The 24140-nt window shown below is 38.0% G+C and overlaps 1 protein-coding gene across 1 annotated transcript in view; it reads right to left on the reverse strand.

Annotated features, from left to right (window-relative positions):
• LOC126251538 (axotactin) overlaps positions 1-24140 on the reverse strand; it is a 611191-nt gene that overhangs the window by 277464 nt on the left and 309587 nt on the right. Inside the window, exon 11 of the mRNA XM_049952046.1 lies at positions 14931-15240. Coding sequence (XP_049808003.1) covers positions 14931-15240 — 310 coding nt within the window. The remainder of the gene's footprint in view (positions 1-14930; positions 15241-24140) is intronic.

Raw genomic sequence — 24140 nt, forward strand, 5'->3', positions numbered from 1 at the left:
ATTTAGGACAACTGTAGAAAAATGAAGTCATGATGACCAGATCTGGATTAGATCTGATCCCTTGGCTAGATTAGCAACTGATTCTGAACCTAGATTAGGGATTTCAGGGTAGTATTAAACTATAGCCATAATTTAAAAATTATAGTACTGTTCTTAATGCTTGAAGTACTGTATGTATGGTGAATAACCACTGCATAATCTGTTTATTTATTTATTTTATTTATTTATTTATTGTTCCGTGGGACCACATTTAGGAGAAGTCTCCATGGTCATGGAACGAGTCAATACATGAAATTATAACACGATTGTAGAAACAGAATGAAATGAAATATAAGAAACATATTCAGGCGACAAGTCGTTAGTTTAAATAAAGAAAATCAAGAAAGTAACACTGGAATTTGCTTAATTTTTTAGCTCTTCCATGAGCTCCTCGACAGAATAGAAGGAGTGAGCCATGAGGAAACTCTTCAGTTTAGACTTAAAAGTGTTTGGGCTACTGCTAAGGTTTTTGAGTTCTTGTGGTAGCTTATTGAAAATGGATGCAGCAGAATACTGCACTCCTTTCTGCACAAGAGTCAAGGAAGTGCATTCCACATGCAGATTTGATTTCTGCCTAGTATTAACTGAGTGAAAGCTGCTAACTCTTGGGAATAAGCTAATATTGCTAACAACAAACGACATTAAAGAAAATACATACTGTGAGGGCAATGTCAAAATTCCCAGACTATTGAATAGGGGTCGACAAGAGGTTTTCGAACTTACACCACACATAGCTCGAACAGCCCGTTTTTGAGCCAAAAATACCCTTTTTGAATCAGAAGAATTACCCCAAAAAATAATACCATATGACATAAGCGTATGAAAATATGCGAAGTATACTACTTTTCGTGTTGAAATGTCACTTATTTCAGATACTGTTCTAATGGTAAATAAAGCGGCATTTAGTTTCTGAACAAGATCCTGAATATGGGCTTTCCACAACAACTTACTATCTATCCATACGCCTAGGAACTTGAACTGTTCCGTCTCGCTTATAACATGCCCATTCTGTCTGATTAAAATGTCAGTTCTTGTTGAATTGTGAGTTAGAAACTGTAAAAACTGAGTCTTACTGTGATTTAGCATCAAATTATTTCCCACAAGCCACGAACTTATATCATGAACTACATTATTTGATAATGTTTCAATATTACACACAAGATCCTTCACTACCAAGGTGGTGTCATCAGCAAACAGAAATATTTTTGAATCACCTGTAATACTAGAAGGCATATCATTTATATAAATAAGAAACAGCAGTGGCCCCAGCACCGACCCTTGGGGAACGCCCCATTTAACAGTGCCCCATTGGGACTGAACATCATTACCACTCTCAATATTGCGGAGGATTACCTTCTGCTTTCTGTTCTTAAAGTAGGAGGCGAACCAATTGTAAGCTACTCCCCTTACTCCATAATGTTCCAACTTCTGCAGTAATATTTTGTGGTCAACACAGTCAAAAGCCTTCGTTAAATCAAAGAAAACACCTAACGTTCGCAACCTTTTATTTAATCCGTCCAAAACCTCACAGAGAAAAGAGACTATAGCATTTTCAGTTGTTAAGCCATTTCTAAAACCAAACTGTACATTTGACAGCAAATTATGTGAATTTAAATGCTGCAGTAACCTTGTATATACAACCTTCTCGATAACTTTAGCAAACACCGATGGCATAGAAATAGGTCTATAGTTGTCAACATTATCCCTGTCTCCCTTTTTATAAAGTGGCTTCACTACCGAGTACTTTAATCGGTCAGGAAACCGACCACTCCTAAAGGAAAAGTTACAGATATGGCTAAGTACTGAGCTAACATACGTGGAACAATACTTCAGTATTCTGCTAGATACCCCGTCATATCCATGAGAGTTCTTGGTCTTTAGTGATTTAATTATTAACTCAATCTCCCTCTTGTCAGTATCATGGAGGAGCATTTCAGGTAACAGTCTCGGAACACTTTTTTCTAAGAGCGCTATATGATTCCCTGTTGGGACTAGGTTTCTATTTAGTTCACCTGCTATATTCAGAAAGTGATTATTAAGTACTGTACATATATGCGACTTATCAGTAACACGGACATCCCCACTACGCACTGATTCTATATTCTCGACCTGTCTCTGCAGACCAGCCACTTCCTTTACGACTGACCATATGGTTTTAATTTTATCCTGAGACTTAGCTATTCTATCTGCATACCACATACTTTTTGCCTTCCTAATAACTTTTTTAAGCACCTTACAATACTGTTTGTAATGGGCTGCTGCATTTAGATTGTGACTGTTTCTAACGTTTTGATATAATTGCCACTTTGTTCTACAAGATATTCTTATCCCTTTAGTCAGCCACCCAGGCTGCCTGTTTGTGCTAGTACCCTGTTTTGAACGTTCTAACGGAAAGCAACTTTCAAAGAGCACGAGAAAAGTCTTGAGGAAAGCATTATATTTATCGTCTACTGTATCAGCACTATAAACATCTTGCCACTCTTGTTCCTTGATAAGGTTTACAAAAGTCTGTACAGCAACTGGATCAGCTTTCCTAAAAAGTTGGTAACTATATTTAACATGTGTTGCAGCACAAAAATCTTTTAGACTTAAAATTTGTGCATCATGATCTGATAGCAAACACCGATGGCCTACTTTCACATCAGTAGAATTTCCATCACTGATTAGAGCTACTGAACTAAAATAGGCTTTAAATATCACCAAACCAATGTTGTAACTGCAGATGAAAGTTCTAATAATGCATGAAATGATTTTTGGTCTTTTTACACTTGAGTTGTTTATATGCTGAGATGTAACATCCATATACCTTTACTTTTAGGCTTCCTACCTTACTTGTAAAAATGTTAATATGGTCATATATGTGAATAGCTTCTCTGCACAAATGGGTATAGCACCTGCCAATTCAGTCAGAGTTTGAAATGGATAACATGAGTGCCTTCATTTAACACACATTCAAGTAAGGTGGATTTTCTCCCCTAATGTTTCTATCTGAAGCCTCTTTTGTACTCCAGAACCATAAAATTTATTTAATGTTTCTACACTTTTAAGAAACAGAAGAATAGATAGAATTTATAAGTCATGTTACCAAAAACCATAGTATCAAGTGTTGAGGGTTGGCCCATTGTTGTATCAGCAATGGAACCAAAACCTGATTTGATCATCTAGTGCAGCAAGACTGAGATGAGATCTGTCAGAGAATGCAATGGCCACCATTTAAGTATGACTGTGATGTGTCGTGACCACTCATGTTTTGCCACACTTATGCTTAGTTTAATGCTACAGATAATTTGATATGTGGAGGTGAAACAGTTATAATTGGTGATACGGTTCTCAGCAGCAGAGCCATAAAAGTATTTTTCACTGTTTCTCTGTCTTATATTGGATAACAATGAATACAACAACCTCATCTTCCAGTAGTGTGACATATGGGAGGAGGCTGGGGATTTGGGAGCAAGGAGGGCACAGAATGCATAAAGTACTATCAAACCATACTGAAATATTAGCTATATCCCCATCCTTTGCAATGGAAGTTAAAAAGGGCATTTGCATAGCATTGCTTTTTAGTATGCTGTACCTCAGTTGGTAAAAACAGGACCCTTACATGATCAATTTGCCTAAATTAATTTTCTACAGCCAAGAAGTCAAATATGAAAGAAACTTATCAAAAGAAGCAATATCCTCAAGTTTATATTGCACAAATGGACGTCACTAAATTCATATATCCTAGCAAAGTAAATCCAATCTTAGCTTGCATTCACAATGATAAGATTGTGGCACTTAATTAAATCACTGATGTGAATTTCTGAGAACACTCCTGTCCCTGAGGGGGAAAAAAACAAAGAACTAACTGTGCATCTATTGGTTCTTTGGTGTACTACAAAACTAGCAGCACCATCTGTTGGTTCTTTGATGTATTATGCTATCACTAAGATAAACATTCAAATTACTAAGCGAAGCAGACCCCCAGAATTTTAAATTATGATTTTTTTATTTTAATTTTTTTACTTTATTTTTATTTTTCATTTGTATCTGATTTTGATAAAATAAAGCCTATTAATTGCCTCAAGTTATGCTGAAGTTACCTGTGAAAACTCCATGAAAAGTTGTTCAGCAAACAATAGTGGTTGAGTTTAGGTTTGTTCTGTGCATCTATGTCACACATTCTCCAACAGCCAATGAGAGTTCAGTAGTGTTCTGAATGCTCTGCTCTGAATGCTGTAGCTAATGTGAGCATTAAATGTTATCTAGCAAATTTTTTAAGGAATTTTTGTTCCATTTGTTGTGAGCTGTCATTGTTGATACGGTGGTTAGTGATACATTCCACAAAAGGAAGTGAGAGTCTTAATTTGCAAGATATATGCTTTCTTCAAGAGGAAGGCACACACGTGCGCATACCGCAACTTCACTTGGAATCGTCAACAACACAATCCTCGTCCGTGCCTCAACATGCATCAATCACCACTGTTTGAAGATCACACTATACTACAGGTGGATAAGTAGCAGTTATGTTTGAATAAAAAGAGTCTGGTTATTAGGCTTCATCACTGTTAACCAGTAAAACTACAAACAGTGAAACTATAAAACTGACATTTTGATCATCTTTGCAGTGATCTCTTCACAGTGACTAAACTCGATTCTGAGATGGTCTTCCCAATTACCATCCAGTTTCAGTTGTCAAGTGACTACCAACATCACATTATGGAGTGTTATTGTACAGTCCAAAGTCAAGGCACTTGTGTAGGGGTGCTTACACATAAGGCTATTGCCTATGTTACTCCAGCGAGGGATTGGCAGGCAATAGCAAATTTGAAGCTTGTACACAGGGGTAACATTTTTCTACCACAAGACTTTTAACTGCATGGCAGTTCTCTTGTGATTATTTACTTATACTGTTGAACTTGGTTCCTGAGGACCTGCTGGCTGATGGACACACTAGGTCCACTGGGATGTGAAGAATGGAAAATAAATACTGCAATTTGTAGCCATTCTCCCTGTTGATGTTGTTGGGATATTTCATTATCTCAATGGCCTTTCTCATTTTTCACCATCACATAAATTGTTGGTGAGGAAGCAAAAGGCTTCTTGCAAAATGAAATTCCAGTTGGCAATAGGCTATTGCTGATTTTCTAAGTTGCCCCAGTCACACATACCTTTCATGCTCTGAATCAGTCTCTTGGTTTCACCAATACAGATACCACTGTATGTAGATTGAAATTCATAAATGACTGCAGCATGGATAGAACCTATGGGCCGTAATATATGTGGATCTTTTTGTAGCCACTCTGGTAGTGTAATTCCTCTGTGATGCAGCATGCAGCCACTGTGGTCATGTAAGCTTCTCACATAAGGCAAGCAAGCAACAAGGATTGTTGTCCTTTACTGTTATCAGTTTTGTTTTGCTGGTTGTCTAGATTAATGCATGTTCTTATTGGTGTATCCATTCACATGGAATACTGTCTAGAGCTTGTTAGTGTGTTAGAGGTTATCAGTATTATTTTTCTTGAGAGCTCAGAATATCACAATACATAACACAGAATTCTTCTGTGCTGGATTATTGTGCAACTCCGCATGAAAATATCTGTTAGCATGCATAGTTTTCTATACAATTTATGTTGTAGTTTGCTGCTAGGTGTTCTATATACTTGTACATTCAGGAATGGAACTGTGCTGTTATTGTCCATTTCCAGAATGAATCATATGTTTTTATGTAGGCTGCTGAGGTGCTGATGGAACTCCCCTAGTTCTGTTTCCCTGTGTTGCTTTACAAAGAACATGTCATTTATGTACCTCTAACAACCACTTTACATTTCACCTTAACTGGGAAGATGGGGCTGCCTCCTCCCCTTACAGTCCACCTTCCTCTCAGCAGATGTGCTTTCTTCTGCAAAAGTTTTCTGATTTGGACTCAGAGGTAAAAGTCATATACCAATGTGAGTGACATCTCCTAAAGTACCATTTACATCGTTCTGAATACAGATGGGTGGGAAGAATGGGTCTACGAGTGTAGCAGTGTGGAACTTGGTGCTATTTGTTCAAAGGCTTCAAAAGAACACATCAGCTGCTACAGAAGGGAGGTGGGGAATCCATTGCCACCCCATCTGCCTACTCCTACTCATAGAGTACTGAAATATGTTGACAAGCATTACAGCACTAAGTCACAAATGTCTAACAGTATTCATTCCTGTTACATGTTAATGATTTCAGGTACAAGCACATTTGTAAACAGAGAGATTATATGTGGAATCTTTAACATAAGACTCCATGTGAACAACCAAGCAGTGTAGCTTGTACACCAGATGTTCTACCAGAAAATACGTGGGCGAGTCAATTTCACTGATGATTAATCTTGGAGGTTTGATCACATTATGTACCTTTGGCACCCCATACATTCTTAGCGGCATTGCAACTTTTGACACACAAGTCCCTTAGCTGTGTAAGTATTAACTCTAGAATCATTAATTACACCCTGTGTCTTCTTGTTATTTTGAAGCAATGGATTCTTTTCCTTGGTAGTGAATGGCTTACACATTTGTAGAAGTTATTTATTTTAGTGGTTCTGAAATGTGGCAGAGCAGCTGTGTAGAAGGTTATTGCCTGTGCTACTCTAGTAGGTTACTGGGAGGCTAAAACAAATTGTTAACGTGTATTAAGGGGAAATGTTTTCCTGTAACAAGACATTGATGACATATGGCAGTTCTCTGTTAGCTGCTTGCTTATACTGTTGAGCCCAGAATTGGCCACCTGCTGAAAAAATGTGGCCTGTTGGATAGGAAACTGGCATCTACGTCTTTGACAATATGTAGCGATCCTCCCCATCCATGTTGTTGGGGGTATTTATCTACCTCAATAAATGATGCAGCCTAATTAATAATAATACAACTTACAACCACATTTGTAATGGAAGAATATCTCAGCATAGTTCAGTAGGGCACAGTGTGCTTCCAATCATGAACGGGCCATGCAGCTTATGTATCGTACACTGTTCAGCCTGTCAGTTTGACCAGAAGAGCCATGTGGATCGAGCATTGTCATATTACTGCAAGATGGGTTGTCAGCATGGTAAGTTGTCTGCTGAATTGCCTTATAATCCATTATGGTGAGCCAAAGAACACTGAAGATTCATCCTATAGTATTGAGCTGCATTCAATGACTGGTACCTACACATTGTATTTTACCACCCACAAATCTGGTGTCTTCTGATTCACTAAACAGGTTTTCATTATAAGAACTTTTAAAGCTATCATGTATGGAATTCTTTGTAACAAACTAAATGTATTGCATCTAAGGCAGGGTGTCCACCAGGGTGACATGGCGAGTCACATAGCATGTGGCATGGCAAAAGGAATGCTTCTAGAATGGAGCTTCATATGCAACACACACAGTCTAATGGAGAAGTGACCACTGGATTGACGCAAAGTAACTCAATAAATTGGCATGCCATTCCACTGCCACATGAGTGAGGCATGCTTCACTTTTTGCCATGCATCACATTTGTGCTACTGACAATTTATAAATGTTTCTGATTTGGTTGTGTAATTGTCTCAGAATCCAGGAAAATGACAAATGGTCCTGAGTTCAGTGTCCATTTTTGTTGGTCTAGCGGAAAAATATCCAAGCACTTAACGATAGCTACAATCCTGATTACAGCAACAGGAACACTCCAAGCAGGAGAAATAATTGCTAGTGAAATATCACAGACAGGAATGGTAATTGGATTCTTTTAATTCATTTGTGGAAGAGAAAGAAGATATAGAACCAAAGAGAATTACATAAGATGGTTTTTCTATAAAACATGTATGCAAATCTTTTAAATGATTTGTTGAATTTAATGTAATCTCATATTCTTTTGGTATGTAGTGACATATATGCTTTGTTCTGGGATGACAATGCTCCAATTGCACTAAGAAAGAAATTACAGAGGGGATTACCCAACTACACTGCCTTGTTTGTTAGACGCTGTTTACTTTTTGGCTTTTGATGTGATTTCCCAATAGGGTGATCTACATTGTGCTGCACAGCTGACTTAGAATATACAACATCATGAATCCATACAAAGTTATCAAACAAACAAATAACTTGAATTATCAGATCAGTTTTATTAATGTCACAATTTATTGACATATCCAACAACCACTCTTTGACAATGACATATCAGAAGAACATTCAGACCTCCTTCCCGTGAAAAATCTGTAATTCAGTACATGGCTTTCATTAGTTAATTGCCTATGAGGATACAGTCTTATCATGTGTTTTATGAGAGGAGAAGCTTACATCTGCAGCAAAACATTAATGAAGGCAAAGGCTTAGGTTCTAAAAGCAGAAGTGCACCTCCAAACAATGCTTTACTTTCCCATCACATTTGCACTCACACTTTACAATGTCAGCTGATAAAAATTAATAGTATGACTTAAAGCATTTGTAGACTTAGAGAAAGCTTTTGACAACGTTGACTGGAATACTCTCTTTCAAATTCTGAAGGTGGCAGGGGTAAAATACAGGGAACGAAAGGCTATTTACAATTTGTACAGAGACCAGATGGCAGTTATAAGAGTCGAGGGGCATGAAAGGAAAGCAGTGGTTGGTAAGGGAATGAGACAGGGTTGTAGCCTATCCCCAATGTTATTCAATCTGTATATTGAGCAAGCAGTGAAGGAAACAAAAGAAAAATTCGAAGTAGGAATTAAAATCCATGGAGAAGAAATAAAAACTTTGAGGTTTGCCGATGACATTGTAATTCTGTCAGAGACAGTAAAGGACCTGGAAGAGCAGCTGAACAGAATGGATAGTGTCTTGAAAGGATGATATAAGATGAACATCAACAAAAGCAAAATGAAGATAATGGAATGTAGTCGAATTAAATTGGGTGATGCTGTGGGAATAAGATTAGGAAATGAGATGCTTAAAGTAGTAGAGTTTTGCTATTTGGGGAGCAAAATAACTGATGATGGTCAAAGTAGAGAGGATATAAAATGTAGACTGGCAATGGCAAGGAAAGCGTTTCTGAAGAAGAGAAATTTGTTAACATTGAGTATAGATTTAAGTGTCAGGAAGTCGTTTCTGAAAGTATCTGTAGAGTGTAGACTTGTATGGAAGTGAAATGTGGACGATAAATAGTTTAGACAATAAGGGAATAGAAGGTTTTGAAATTTGGTGTTACAGAAGAATGCTGAAGATTAGATGGGCAGATCACATAACTAATGAGGAGGTATTGAATAGAATTGGAGAGCAGAGGAGTTTGTGGCACAACTTGACAAGAAGAAGGGATCGGTTGGTAGGGCATATTCTGAGACATAAAGGGATCACCAATTTAGTATTGGAGGGAAGCGTGGAGGGTAAAAAAATTGTAGAGGGAGACCAAGAGATGAAGACACTAAACAAATTCAGAAGGCTGTAGGTTGCAGTAGGTACTGGGAGATGAAGAAGCTTGCACAGGATAGAGTAGCATGGAGAGCTGCATCAAACCAGTCTCTGGACTGAAGACCGCAACAAGAACAACAGTTATCAGGGTTTCTGCAGATGATGCTGCTATCTACAATGACATACTATCTGAAAGAAGCTGCATAAATATTCGGTCAGATATAATAACATTTCAAAGTGGTACAAAGATTGGCAGCTTGCTTCAGATGTTCAGAAATGTAAAATTATGCACTTCACAAAACAAATGACTACAATATCAATGAGTCAGTGTTGGAATTGGCCAAATCATACAAATACATGGGTGTAACAGCTTGTAGGGATGTGAAATTGAATGATAATATAGGCTCAGTTGAGGGTAAAGTAGACGGTAGTCTTCGGTTTTTTGGTAGAATACTGCAGAAGTGCAATCAGTCTACAAATGAGACTGCTTACAAATCACTTGTTTGACTGGTTCTGGAATATTGCTCAAGTGTGTGGGACCCATACCAAATAGGACTAACAGGGGATACAGAATGTATACAAAGAAGGGCAGCTGTGAAAAAAGCACAGTTTTTAAGGAGCTACTAAGACCTGCTTTGCGCTATCCCTGTTCTTGGAGATATAACCAGGAGTGTATACGAAGCCATAGCTTTGTTCAATCCATGGAAGTGTATCACAGAGATACGGAATTCAAAGCCCAATTTAGCCACTTTTGCCATTATCATCACTGATGTGTGAGATGGCGCATTATCCTGGTGAAAGAGCACTTTCTTGCATGCCAATCTTGATCTTTTTTCAGCCACCACGGGTTTCAGACAATCCAACAATGAAGCATAGGAGGGTCCAGTAATGGTTCTGACTTTTTCCACGTAATCTACAAGTATTATTCCTTGGGAACCCACAAACAGTGGTCATCTCCTTAGCAGCTGACAAAATGGTCTTTGCCTTCTTCAGTGCCCTTTCACAACCCTTTGTCCATTGTTATGACCAACATTTTCACGCTGATTTGTAGTTATTGATTCAGGTTTCATGAACAGTCACAAATCGGCACAAAAAGTCTTGTGGGTTGTGATTAAACATCACCAGACAGTGTGTTGAAATGTTCTGCCAGATATGCTTGGGTTGACTGTGAGCCATCACGGTACCCACATCACATGTAGCTTCTTCGTAGCCAGTTCTCTGTGTAGAATATTATGCACTCACTCAGCTGAGATGCCTACAGTCTCAGCAACCTTAGCTGTCTTGCATTAGAATATCATGGATTTTGTCAACGGTTTCCTTTGTGGTGGTCTTAACTGGACAGCTAGAGCAAGCCTCATCTTTGGTGCTATCCAAAAGTAAATGGTCTTCAACGATAGTGCAGAGTCCACATGGACTTAATCCGATTCTCTTTTGATTTTTCCAGCAGTCCAACCCTTCTAATGAAAATGTTTAGTAACAGCACAAAACTAGATCTCTTCCACTTTCAATCACAGCCAACACACTGACCAAGTCAGACTGCTGTCAACAATCAGCTGTACACTCTACACTGTTGAAATTCTTTATGTAATCCATGGTTACCAATCATGAAGGTGCAACAAAAATGTTCCATTCTTTTATGGAAATTTGCCAGGCTATTAAACCACCCACATACATCTGCATAAATTAAAATTAAATGTTGTTGTGTTCAAATCTTAATGCTCTGTAAGTTCTTCATTGATTGCTTTAGAAAATTTTGACAGAATGTCACATTTGAATAAACATGTGATTTTATATACATATTTCCACATATATAAATAAGTAAATATGTAATAAGGGGAAATTTTACTAGCAAAAATCTCAAAAAGTTCTTGACTGATTTACCTTAAATTTTTACACAATACGCTAATGAAAGCGGCCCACCACGAACTCCTCTCCTGTGCCAACCTTTTCATCGCAGATTAGCATTTGCAACCTATGTCCTCACTTATTTCCTGGATGTATTCCAATCTGTCTTTCTCTACAGTTTTACCCTCTACAGCTGCCATGGAAGTTATTCCCTGATGACTCAAACAGGTGTCCTATCCTGTCATCCTGTCCCTTCTTCTTGTCAGTGTTTTCCACACATTCCTTTTCTCGCTGATTCTGCAGAGAACCTCCTCATTCCTTACCTTATCAGTCCTGAAATGCTTTGATTTTCTGATGTTCCAGTTTTCCTATAGTCAATTCTCACTGCCATAAAATGCTGTGCTCCAAACATACACTGTCAGAAATTTCTTCCTCATATTAAGACCTATGTTTGATACTAGCAGACTTCTCTTAGCCAGGAATGATGTTTCTGCTACTGTTAATCTGCTTTTTATGTTCTCCTTGCTCTCTGTCATGGGTTATTTTGCTATCTAGTTAGCAGAATTCCTTAACTTCATCTACTTTGTGATCGCCAATCCTAATGTTGAGTTTCTGCTACTTTTCATTACATTCATCCTTCTTTGGTTTAATCTCAATTCACATCTTGTACCAGTTAGACTGTTCATTCCACTCAACAGCTCGTGTAATACTTCTTCACTTACACTGAGGATAGTAATGTCTTAGTGTATCTTAACACTGTTATTCTTTCATGCTGAATTTTAATCCCTCTCTTGAACCTTTCCTTTTATTTATTTCATTGCTTCTTCAAGATATTGACTGAACAGCAGGGATGAAAGACTACATCCCTGTCTTACACCCTTTTTAATCCATGAACTTCATTCCTGATGTTCGAGTCTTATTGTTCTCTCTTGGTTTTGATACATGTTGTATATCACCCGTTGTTCCCTATACACTCTTGTTTTTCTCAGAATTTTGAGCATCTTGCACCATTTGACACTGTAAAAAGCCTTTTCCACATTGACAAATCCTATGAATGAGTCTTGATTTTTCTTTAATCTCACTTCCATTATCAACCATAACATAAGAACTGCCTCTCTGGTGACTTTACCTTTCCTAAAGCCAAACTGATTGTCATCTAACAGATTCTCAATTTCCTTCTCCATTCTTCTGTATATTATTCTTGTCAGCAACTTGGATGCATGAGCTGTTAAGCTGACTGTGCGACAATTCTCGCACTTCTTGGATCTCGCAATCTTCGGAATTTTTTCAAAAATCTGATAGTGGTCTCATACATTCTGCACACCAACCTGAATAATCATTGTGTTGCCAATTCCTTCAATCATTTTATAAATTACAATGGAATGTTATCTATCCCTTTTGTCTTATTTGAGGCCGGCCGGTGTGGCCGAGCGGTTCTAGGCGCTTCAGTCTGGAACCGCGCGACCGCAACGGTCGCAGTTTCGAATCCTGCCTCGGGCATGGACGTGTGTGATGTCCTTAGGTTAGTTAGGTTTAAGTAGTTCTAAGTTCTAGGGGCCTGATGACCTCAGATGTTAAGTCCCATAGTGCTCAGAGCCATTTGAACCAGTTTTTTTTGGTCTTATTTGACTGTAAGTCTCCCAAACTTCTTCTAAATTTTAATTCTAAATCTGAATCTCCTATCTCTTCCCTTTCAACTCCCATTTATTCTTCTATGATGTCATCAGACAAGTCTTCCTCCTCATAAAGGTATTCAGTGTACTCTTTCCATCTGTCCAGTCTCTCTTCTGTATTTAACAGTGGAATTCCCTTTGCACTCTTGATGTTACTACCCTAGCTTATAATTTCACCAAAGGTTGTTTTGACTTTTCTATATACTGAGTCAGTCCTTCTGACTTCTTCACAGTTTTCATTCAGTCATTTCACCTTAGCTTCCCTACACTTCCAATTTATTTCAAACCTAAGTGACTTGTATTCCTGTATTCCTGAATTCCCATCAACATTTTTGTGCTTCCATCTTTCATCGATCAACTGAAGTACTTCTGCTGTTACTCATTGTTTCTTCATAGTTACCTTCCCTGTATCAATGTTTTTCTTTCCAACTTCTGTGATTTCCAGTTTTAGAGATGTCCATTTCTCTTCAGCTGAACTGCCTACTGAGCTATTCATTATCAGAGCTTCTACAGCCTCACAGGACTTCAAGTGTGTCTCTTTCATTACTTAGTACTTCCATATTCCACTTCTTTGGGCACTGGTTTTTCCTGACTAGTCCCCTAAACTTCAGCCTACTTTTCCTCACTACTAAATTGTGATTTGAGTTTATATCTGTGCCTGGGTATGCCTTACAATCCAGTACCTGATTTCGGGATCTCTGTCTGAGCATTATATAATTTAACTGAAATATTTCTGCATCTCCTGGGCTTTTCAAAGTATAGTTCCTCCTCTTGTGGTTCTTGAACAGAGTTCTCAATATTACTAGTTGAAATTAATTGCAGAACTCAATTAGTCTTTCTCCTCTCTCATTCACTGTCACAAGCCCATATTGTCCTGTAAACTTTTCTTCCCATACAATTGCATTTCAGTCCCCCACGACTATTAGATTTTCATTTCCCTTTACATAATGAATTACCCATTCAGTATTCTCATATACTTCCTCTACCTCTTCATCTTCAGCTTGTGACATCACCATGTATACCTGAACTATTGTTGTCGATGTTGGTTTGCTATCGATTCTGATAAGAACAATCCCATCAGTGAACTGTTCATAGTAATTTGATCTCTGCCTAGTCGTGCTATTGATAATGAATCCTACTCCCATTATACCGCTTTCTGCTGTTGTTGATATTATCCTATGCTCATCTGATCAAAAATCCTTGTTTTCTTTCCATTTCACTTCACTGGACCCCCCCTCCCATATCCAGATTGAACATGTGCATTTCCATTTTCAGATTTTCTAGCTTCCCAAACCATGCACAAGCTTCTGACATGCCATGTGCCGACTCATAGAGTGTTATCCTTTCGTTGGTTATTCAATCTTTTTCTTATAATCATCTCCCCCTCGGCAACCCCCTCCCAGAGATCCAAATGGGGGCTAGTCCGGAATCTTTTGCCAATAGAGTGATCATCATGACACTTTTACAGTTACAGGCTGTATATTCTGTGAATAAACATTATGTATCTTTAATGCAGTGCTGTCCACTGCCTGCTGTATCCTCATGCCATAGATCATTGCTGACCTCTGTCCACTCCACTGCCCTCCTTGACAAGGCCATTGGCTATACCAGAAGTTTTTGGCTGCCATTGCTGAATATATACAGGCAGATACAGGGAAGAGAAGGAGATTAAGATGTACATCCAGCTCCCATACAGGGTATTAGAAATGTGTTCTTTCTCATTTCTTTCTTTTGTATTTAACCAGACTGAACTGCAGCAATGTGTGGCAGAGAACAGCTAGTAAGTAATATTATGATAGAGAGAGAGAGAGAGAGAGAGAGAGAGAGATGTAAATACTGTAAGTGTATTAGAAAATATCAAAATCTGAAAAGCCAGTATGATTTTCTCGTCTATACATCACCCTTCATTCACATGCAAGTGAGTGAGTGTCTTTCCTCATTGTTTTATTCATTATCCTAATACTGGAATTACCATTATCAATATTTAAAATCTCTATTTTATCAGATGGCACATACCTGTTTTCTTATGAAGTTCTGGCCCCCCTCCAATATAAATCTCTGGGTCTATATATAAGTAATTCTTTGTTCCAGACAATTCAAATTCTTTTGCTTCAGTGTTACAATAAATTCTCACTAAGTTATCATTATGAATTATAGTGAGGTTATTCCAATAGTTCGCAGTGACATCATCACCCATTGTTGTAATTATTGGTTCATTTCCTAAATTTATCTCTATATGGATAACTCTTTTCTTAATGGAGACAGCAATGTAATGAATGCCTGGTTCACCACTAGCATAGAAGAGAGCTGAATCATCAAAGTAGGTCTGGAAAAGAAGGATAAATAAAACAAATCAGAACCAGCTTCATGTCATATAATTATAAAGAAAATAATTTAAACTTCTTATCAGTGTTTCATGGGCTCTTTGGAACTCCATCTAACTGTTTAATTTCTAAAACTGAAATACTACTACTAGAGGAATCATTTTATTAGCAGAGATTGCTGGTTGGAGAATAAAAAATGAAATTTGATGTTTTTCTTATACTGTAGCTGACCACTACTAAAATTCTCTGTATAGTGACAAATTTTAACGTCTTTGACAGAAAGACATTAAAAGGTCATCCAAAACGTGTGCTGGTTTTTAAATGCATAGTATATTTTTGTTTATCACTTGAGCACACTGTGTGTATCACTTTGGTTTCCATAAACATTCCCAGTGTTTCTTCAATCTGAAGTTCTCACATTTCTTCATTGTGTGTCTAACAATGGAGCAGTATGCTAATGCACGGTATGTGCTAATAGTGAAAATATTTCATCAGAATGAGGAAAGTTATTTAGGGTGCAATAAAGCTATGAATGAATCAATTGTCCACAGACTTACTGTAATGTCAATAAAACAGTTTCAGTAATGAATATTAAAGTTCTGGACACCCTCGTTCTGGCTGAGCTTTGCAAAACATTGCAGTAGTTCATGATAGTGCATTAGTCTAGAGAAATTGGTTCTTTGCATTCCCAAGAATTGGGCTTTGGATATTCTTCAGTACAGCAAATTCTCTACCTTTATTGAATTTAGTTAACACAACAGCTGAAAGAAGCTGATAATAAGAAAATGTGGCATTTTATTGAATGGTTTCTCGGCAGATGACAGTTTTGCAAGGCACATTATCTTTAGTGATAAAGTGCACTTCCACTTAAATGGGTTTGTGAATAAACAGAACTGCTGTATCTGAGGATAGAAAATTCTTGTAGAGTTCAAAAGAAGCAAATGCACCTGCAGCAAATGACAGTTTAGTGGTTTTGGATGGGTGGCATCATTTGCCCTTACCTTTAGGATGGTGAGGTAGAACAATGGGATCCAGTGCCATGTGTTGATAAGAAGTGTTCTGTGACCTTGTTTCATTTGAATGGACATTCAAGAGTTGGGTTTACAGCAGGACAGTGATGCTTGTCCCACTGCCTGTGAAACAACTGACTTGTTAAAATAAGCAATTTCTGGATTGCATCATCTCAGTTATTGGTGACCAACAATGGTCACCAAGATCATTTGACTTAAACCCTTGTGACTATTTTTTCTTTGAGGTTATTTTAAATTACTGGTGGATGTCAATAAATCCTAAAACATCCATGAGTTAAAGGAAGAAATTAAAAATGTTGCTGGTGAAATGCAAGTGGAGTCTTGCCAGGCAGTCATAGTGAATTTCATGGACAAATGTACTGCATGTCAGTCCACTAGACAAGATCATATGTCAAACATCATTTTCTATACATGAAATGGGAAGGTATGATGAATATGTTTATGTATCTTGTTGATGTGTTTTTCAAAAATAAAGTTCATAGTATGGTATGTCCAAACTGGTGCAATTTTTGAGAGTTCCTGTGGAACAGTTCATGATTTAAGAATTGTCAACCATTGCCCTTATAATGAAAAAGTAAATCACTGTGATACAATCAACAGTATTACAAAAATTGGATATTTTTACACATTACTGACACCGCTGTTCTGAACGATGGTACAGGTGTTTATCTAATTCTTCAAACATGAAATATTGTGTAGAGTCCTTAAAAAAGTACTGCAGTTTTGATATTTTTTCAAAACACATTAACAAAATACATAAATATGTTTATCACACTTTCCCATTTCAGATATGGAAAACGATGTTTGACATATGACTTCTGTATAAATTGTGGTAATGATAAGTAACTATCTGGCAATGTTTAAATGAGTAGTCTTTAATGTAACATATTCACAAAAACACACCTGGAAAAGAAATAACTAACTGAACAATGAGTAATTAATAGAGCATTATTAAAAATTATGGAACACTTACATAAACATCTTGCACAACATATAACAGCAAAACATAGGAAAATGATTAACCCAAATGCTCCTCCTTAATTATTTTTCTTCTCAATTCTTCAAACACTATAAGAGGTAGTGGTTTAGTAGTACACCAGCAAGTTGACTAGAACTTTCTGCATATGTTAATTTGCCAGTCATTTCAACAGGTTGCTGAATGAATTTTCATGGAATTTTTTCAGTATATTGTTACTTTTCCATCACTGGTTTTCTTCAACATTCATATGGCAACCAGATTGTCAGCACACAGTTCTGGCAGTTGGTCCAAACCTGAAATTCCAAGTTCTTATCCAAGGTGTCATACCCAACAAATATCGCTGCCTGGAGGTCAGTATTTTGCTTCAGCCGTTGAAGTTGCCACAAGGTGTTTTTTTAAAGCATACCAAGCAATGGGTCCTCCTACCATGATAAGAACTCTGCTGGTCGGGCATCTAGTTGAGATATTATCTCCATAATCAGAATCAGCGTACGCAAGCAGTGTTGAGCCTCCATAAAAGAATATACTGTACTTCATAGTTCCTTTTAGATACTGAAAAATGTGTTTCACCATTTTCCAGTGATTTAACATTAGCTTACCAATAAATCTGCTTAAGGAATTAATAACAAAACTAATATCTGGATGAAATATTGTTGCAAAGTACAATGGACTCCCTACAGCTTCTTGATAGGGTTCGGTCCTTTCCAATGGCTCATCACTGACAACATTTTCTTCATCTATCACCATTCCACACTCCATAGGTGTAGCAACTGGATTTAATTCATCAAGCTTAAAATATCTTAAAATTTTCTTTGTATATGTTGACTGATTTACATAAATTCCCTGTGAACTTATTTTAATTTCCGTTCCAAGGTAAGAAAATTGATTTCAAAATATCCTGTCAAAAGTTATTTCAAATTTCTGATTCAGCTTGTCAAAAGCTTCAGTAATTCTATCTGTTCTCCTTCGAATAATTAGCCCATCATCAGTAAACAATGCTATAATGATGCTTCTGAATTGAAGTTCATGTTAGGAAGGGCACTGGAATAGGGTAGCCCATGCAGCTGTGTTAGCTACATTTGTATGGTGGTGTAATGGTTAGCATACATGCATATGAGACCTGTGTGCAAGTCTCAGCTGTGACATAAATTTTAATTGATTTCTTCAGCTCCTTTCATGACTGAAGATAGGATTGTTGTCAGTGTTAACAAATCATAATGTCATTGCATAGTTCAACAATTTTTTTCAGTTTGAACTTGTTTTAGGTCATAAAAACTCTTTTCAGACTGCAAGCTATATTTGCACCATTGTTGAATCCATCCTCTTGATTCATGTAGATCTTTGTAGCTGCAAAACTTTAATTGATTAATAATGCACTACAGGACTAAAGGCTTCTTGTAACTAATCTGGTTCTACAATGTCCATCATGTTTTGTACACACTGTCCAGCAACAGGTTAAAGAATGAAATTTTCACTCTGAAGTGGAGTGTGCACTGCTATGAAACTTCCTGGCAGATTAAAACTGTGTGCCGGACCGAGACACCGAACTTGGGACCTTTGCCTTTTGTGGGCATGAGATCTACTAACTGAGCTACCCAAGCACGACTCATGACCCACCCTCACAGCTTTAATTCTGCTGGTTGCAGTCTGGCACACAGTTTTAATCTTCCAGGAAGTTTCATAACAGGTTAAATGTTTTACATTCTTTAGAAATTATACAAGACTCCACTTTTATTAGCAATTTGTGGTAATCAGATATTGTTTTACACCAGTTTCTGTCTTTCAAGGCATCTGAAAAACAAATATCTTCAACTTTGCCTATCATTCCAAAGTTTGCATTATTACTGCATTGCACAGGTTTCATTTCATAACCTGCATATCTGACAGGTTCCCTAAGGTTTCATTGGTCATGTAGTTTTGGTGGCAAGACTATATTTTAAGTTACATAATCAGATAACATACTGCATTGTTCAGAGACGCCACACAGTGAATCATAACATACCTGGTTTTCTTCTAGATACACTGTTTCAATCTTCACTTTTCCTGTGAAAGTCTTTACTACTCTAGCTTCTTCTTTATTTGCAAATCTTTCATTAAATATATTATCAGAGATAACAATGCCCCTCTCATCAGGTAGGTAGATTCTGTAGCACGGTGAACCCAAATCGTATCCGACAAAGGTTCCTTTCATTGATTTCTTTTCAGTCTTTCTTTGTGATTTTCAAACAGAACATAGCAATCACATAAAAACTTCTGAACTTATTAAGATCTATTTCCTGTTAAAATCACAATTCAGTGCGACTTTTTCCTTTTATTGAGCTTCTTTCAACTTGATTTAGTGTAAAGACTGCTCAGCTATTGGTCAGCCCACAGATTATCATTCAGGTTTCATGCATATACTGGTGATCGTGCTGACTCGACAACTGTGCACATTTCTCTTTCAATTCATCTGATTTGTGATGGTGTGTCTTGAAATGAATAACTCCAAGTTCATGTAGAGGATGTTTAGTGAGAGCATTCTCAATTGGGGCTCCATTTTCTGATAGTAAATATTTTACTTTATTCCCAAACTGATTTTCTATCACTTTCATTAAAATTTCTAATTTGGAAACAGTTTTATCTTTCATTGCCAGAAAATAAACAGTTCAGAAATGGGAAAAATCATCTTTAAACAATAGAAAATTACATTGCTCATTTTAACAATATGAGATTCATTTCATAGAAGTCAACATGAATTACTTCCACAGTAATTTCAGCAACCTTAGTATTTGTTAGATGAGATTTGTGATGTTTGCCATAGATACAATAAATACATACATATTCATTTCAGTCATCAATATAATCAGTGCCATTTCTATTTAGTACATGTTTAACATATACAACATTTCGAGGTCTTAATTTTTCATGCAACATTTCAATTGAGATAACTGTCATACATTTGTTAGATTCTTTTGTATGAAACAACATTTTGTATAGCTGTTGTTTGTGTCTGCCTATTGATACAGTTTCCAGACTGTTAGCAGTTCTGAAAACTGAGATGTTTGTATTTGCAGCTTTTATTCAGGACTTGAGTAATAGAAAATAAATTAGAGTTTATACAGTGGAACTTCAATTTTACATTCTCCAATTTCACATTTTTCACACCATAAATTTGTAGTCCCTGTGAAAACCCCATAAGATCAACGCTAAAAATTTCCTGATTGTATGTTTCTTCCTAGTAGGGTTTACCTCAATTGTATGTTCTTCTCGACATCTCACTTAACTTTGTCTCATTTTTTTCCAACTAACATTTGATGTGACTGAACAAGTTACAAGTGGCACAATAGACAGATAGTTCACACCATGGGTGGTGGCAGAGTTAAGGGAATATTTTACGCCGTTGTGGAGAGGGGAGATGTCTGAGAGGAAATGCTGATGTAATCCGTGATCGGTATTGCATGCACATTTTGCAGTGTTTAGATTTACCACACAATTTTGGTAGAACTACTGCTAGGTTGTGGCAGTAATGTAAAAAAAGGACAGTTGATGCAAAGTATTCTGGACCGAACTAATATGTGACAAAGGGGCCCAGCTGCCACCTTTACTTGTGTCACTTATAACACACTCTCGTATTTTTGCACGTATTTCTGATGTACTGTACTCACCAACAAACATTTTATATGATATGAATCTCAAAGAATATGGTTAGTCAGAATCAAGGAAACATTAGCTGTTACTGGCTAGTGAGCTCTTATTGGGTGGTGACTTGTTACGTCACCAACAGCCAGTATAACTACCACATCACACTAACACATGTAAAATAAGCTCACCTGCTGAATGCGTGGAGAGGGAGAGTGGCCATTCAACTATACGAGTGGAGGTATGAGCGAAAGCATTTTGTGAAGTGCTGAAAATATACATTTTGTGCCGATCATGTGCTGTGGCAGAGATGTTGTGTGGAAACAGAACACAGATTTTGCAATAGCACAAGATTTTCGTGTTCAAATCTTACGTGATACAGGTACAACAACTACACTCCTGGAAATTGAAATAAGAACACCGTGAATTCATTGTTCCAGGAAGGGGAAACTTTATTGACACATTCCTGGGGTCAGATACATCACATGATCACACTGACAGAACCACAGGCACATAGACACAGGCAACAGAGCATGCACAATGTCGGCACTAGTACAGTGTATATCCACCTTTCGCAGCAATGCAGGCTGCTATTCTCCCATGGAGACGATCGTAGAGATGCTGGATGTAGTCCTGTGGAACGGCTTGCCATGCCATTTCCACCTGGGGCCTCAGTTGGACCAGCGTTCGTGCTGGATGTGCAGACCGCGTGAGACGACGCTTCATCCAGTCCCAAACATGCTCAATGGGGGACAGATCCGGAGATCTTGCTGGCCAGGGTAGTTGACTTACACCTTCTAGAGCACGTTGGGTGGCACGGGATACATGCGGACGTGCATTGTCCTGTTGGAACAGCAAGTTCCCTTGCCGGTCTAGGAATGGTAGAACGATGGGCTCGATGACGGTTTGGATGTACTGTGCACTATTCAGTGTCCCCTCGACGATCACCAGTGGTGTACGGCCAGTGTAGGAGATCGCTCCCCACACCATGATGCCAGGTGTTGGCCCTGCGTGCCTCGGTCGTATGCAGTCCTCATTGTGGCGCTCACCTGCACGGCGCCAAACACGCATACGACCATCATTGACACCAAGGCAGAAGCGACTCTCATCGCTGAAGACGACACGTCTCCATTCATCCCTCCATTCACGCCTGTCGCGACACCACTGGAGGCGGGTTGCACGATGTTGGGGCGTGAGCGGAAGACGGCCTAACGGTGTGCAGGACCGTAGCCCAGCTTCATGGAGACGGTTGCGAATGGTCCTCGCCGATACCCCAGGAGCAACAGTGTCCCTAATTTGCTGGGAAGTGGCGGTGCGGTTCCCTACGGCACTGCGTAGGATCCTACGGTCTTGGCGTGCATCCGTGCGTCGCTGCGGTCCGGTCCCAGGTCGACGGGCACGTGCACCTTCCACCGACCACTGGGGACAACATCGATGTACTGTGGAGACCTCACGCCCCACGTGTTGAGCAATTCGGCGGTACGTCCACCCGGCCTCCCGCATGCCCACTATACGCCCTCGCTCAAAGTCCATCAACTGCACATACGGTTCACGTCCACGTTGTCGCGGCATGCTACCAGTGTTAAAGACTGCGATGGAGCTCCATATGCCACGGCAAACTGGCTGACACTGACGGCGGCGGTGCACAAATGCTGCGCAGCTAGCGCCATTCGACGGCCAACACCGCGGTTCCTGGTGTATCCGCTGTGCCGTGCGTGTGATCATTGCTTGTACAGCCCTCTCGCAGTGTCCGGAGCAAGTATGGTGGGTCTGACACACCGGTGTCAATGTGTTCTTTTTTCCATTTCCAGGAGTGTACATACACTATTCACATTTATACTTTGCACCACAGTCTGTAGATCATAAAGACTGGCAGTAATGATAGATGGCTTGAAGCAAAATTGTTGTGCCTGAGCTTTCCTTAAAATTTACATTTTACACAATGTACAGAAATTTACTGAGCTGACTTTTAATAAGGTTGTAACGTCAGTTGGGGAAGTAAACTGATCTTTTCATATCTGTGTTTCTCTTATCGAGCCTAAAATAACACTTTGATGGCATGGAGCATATGATTAGTGGTGAGTATGTAAAATGTAGCTCATAACAAAAGTATCAAACAATAACAGCAATGGTGACAAAGCTTGTCATTAAGCAAATGACCGCATTTATGTTTATGGTTTAACGACTTAGCTGCTGTGATATTTTATATTTTTCCTTGTTACTTTATTTCAGTAATATACAGGGCATAACATAAAAATTACAGTGTCTCCTAACATATTTTGAAAAATTGATGGAAACACTTTAGCTTGTAGCTGCTGAAAATTTCTGTCTTTACTGATTCCTTTTCACTGTAGTCCACCTCATCACATAACAGTTACAGCAATTATTTTATTTAAGTACAACCAACCAAATGTGTAAACTTCCATTCTTTGGAAAACAGTACCCAACATATATGCTGTTATGCTTAGGAAATTTTGAATTTAGCAAACCTGCTGAGGGCAGAGTCTACTGCAAATCACAAGTTATGATCTTCATATTGGCTAACTCTCTGAGTGAACACAAAGAAAAGACCTCTCAAAAATTTTTGGTCATAGCCTGTCAGAAAATAGCTCGTTGCCTTGTACCCAGATGCCAATTTCAATTTTTTCATAAGCTTTTACTTGCTGTTAAACATCTGTGAATTTTTAACTGATAAAATTCATTAGAACAAATTATTGTATGAAAAACGTATTGTAATTTTAATTTTTATACAACATATTGGAGAGAATTACAATTTTTAATCATATATGCCAATTTCATATGTATTTAGAGGGTTTTAACGTTTTCTTCAATTCTGTATTTTCCTCAATTTTGTGTTTTTTAGTCTGGACTGCATGAAAATATAAAATAGATATTGCACTGTATTTGGTACATATAAAACATTCTCCAGAATTACATCAGACCACTGTTCTCCACTCTCACTCCAGTTGCTTGTAATTTAGTAGCATCACCAATCAATGCTTTGTATAGTGATTTAATTTTACATAATTTATTAACCAGTCACTCCCAAATGTCATGTGCATGGTGACACAATTTTGGTATCAAATGTTTTCTTCATTAGGTTGCAAATTTATAACATTTATATTGGCAGTAGATAATCCAATGGTGACTTTTTTTTACATTTGAAACTTTTTGATTTGTTATGGCTGGGTTTTCATTTGTCTCATTTCTGAATAATGTTTCATGTGGACATTCCCTGGAAAAATAACCGTATTGCTTGCAGTTGTTATGCAAA

The sequence above is a fragment of the Schistocerca nitens genome, chromosome 4 (assembly GCF_023898315.1).
Source record: "Schistocerca nitens isolate TAMUIC-IGC-003100 chromosome 4, iqSchNite1.1, whole genome shotgun sequence".
NCBI classification, from domain to species: Eukaryota; Metazoa; Arthropoda; class Insecta; order Orthoptera; family Acrididae; genus Schistocerca; species Schistocerca nitens.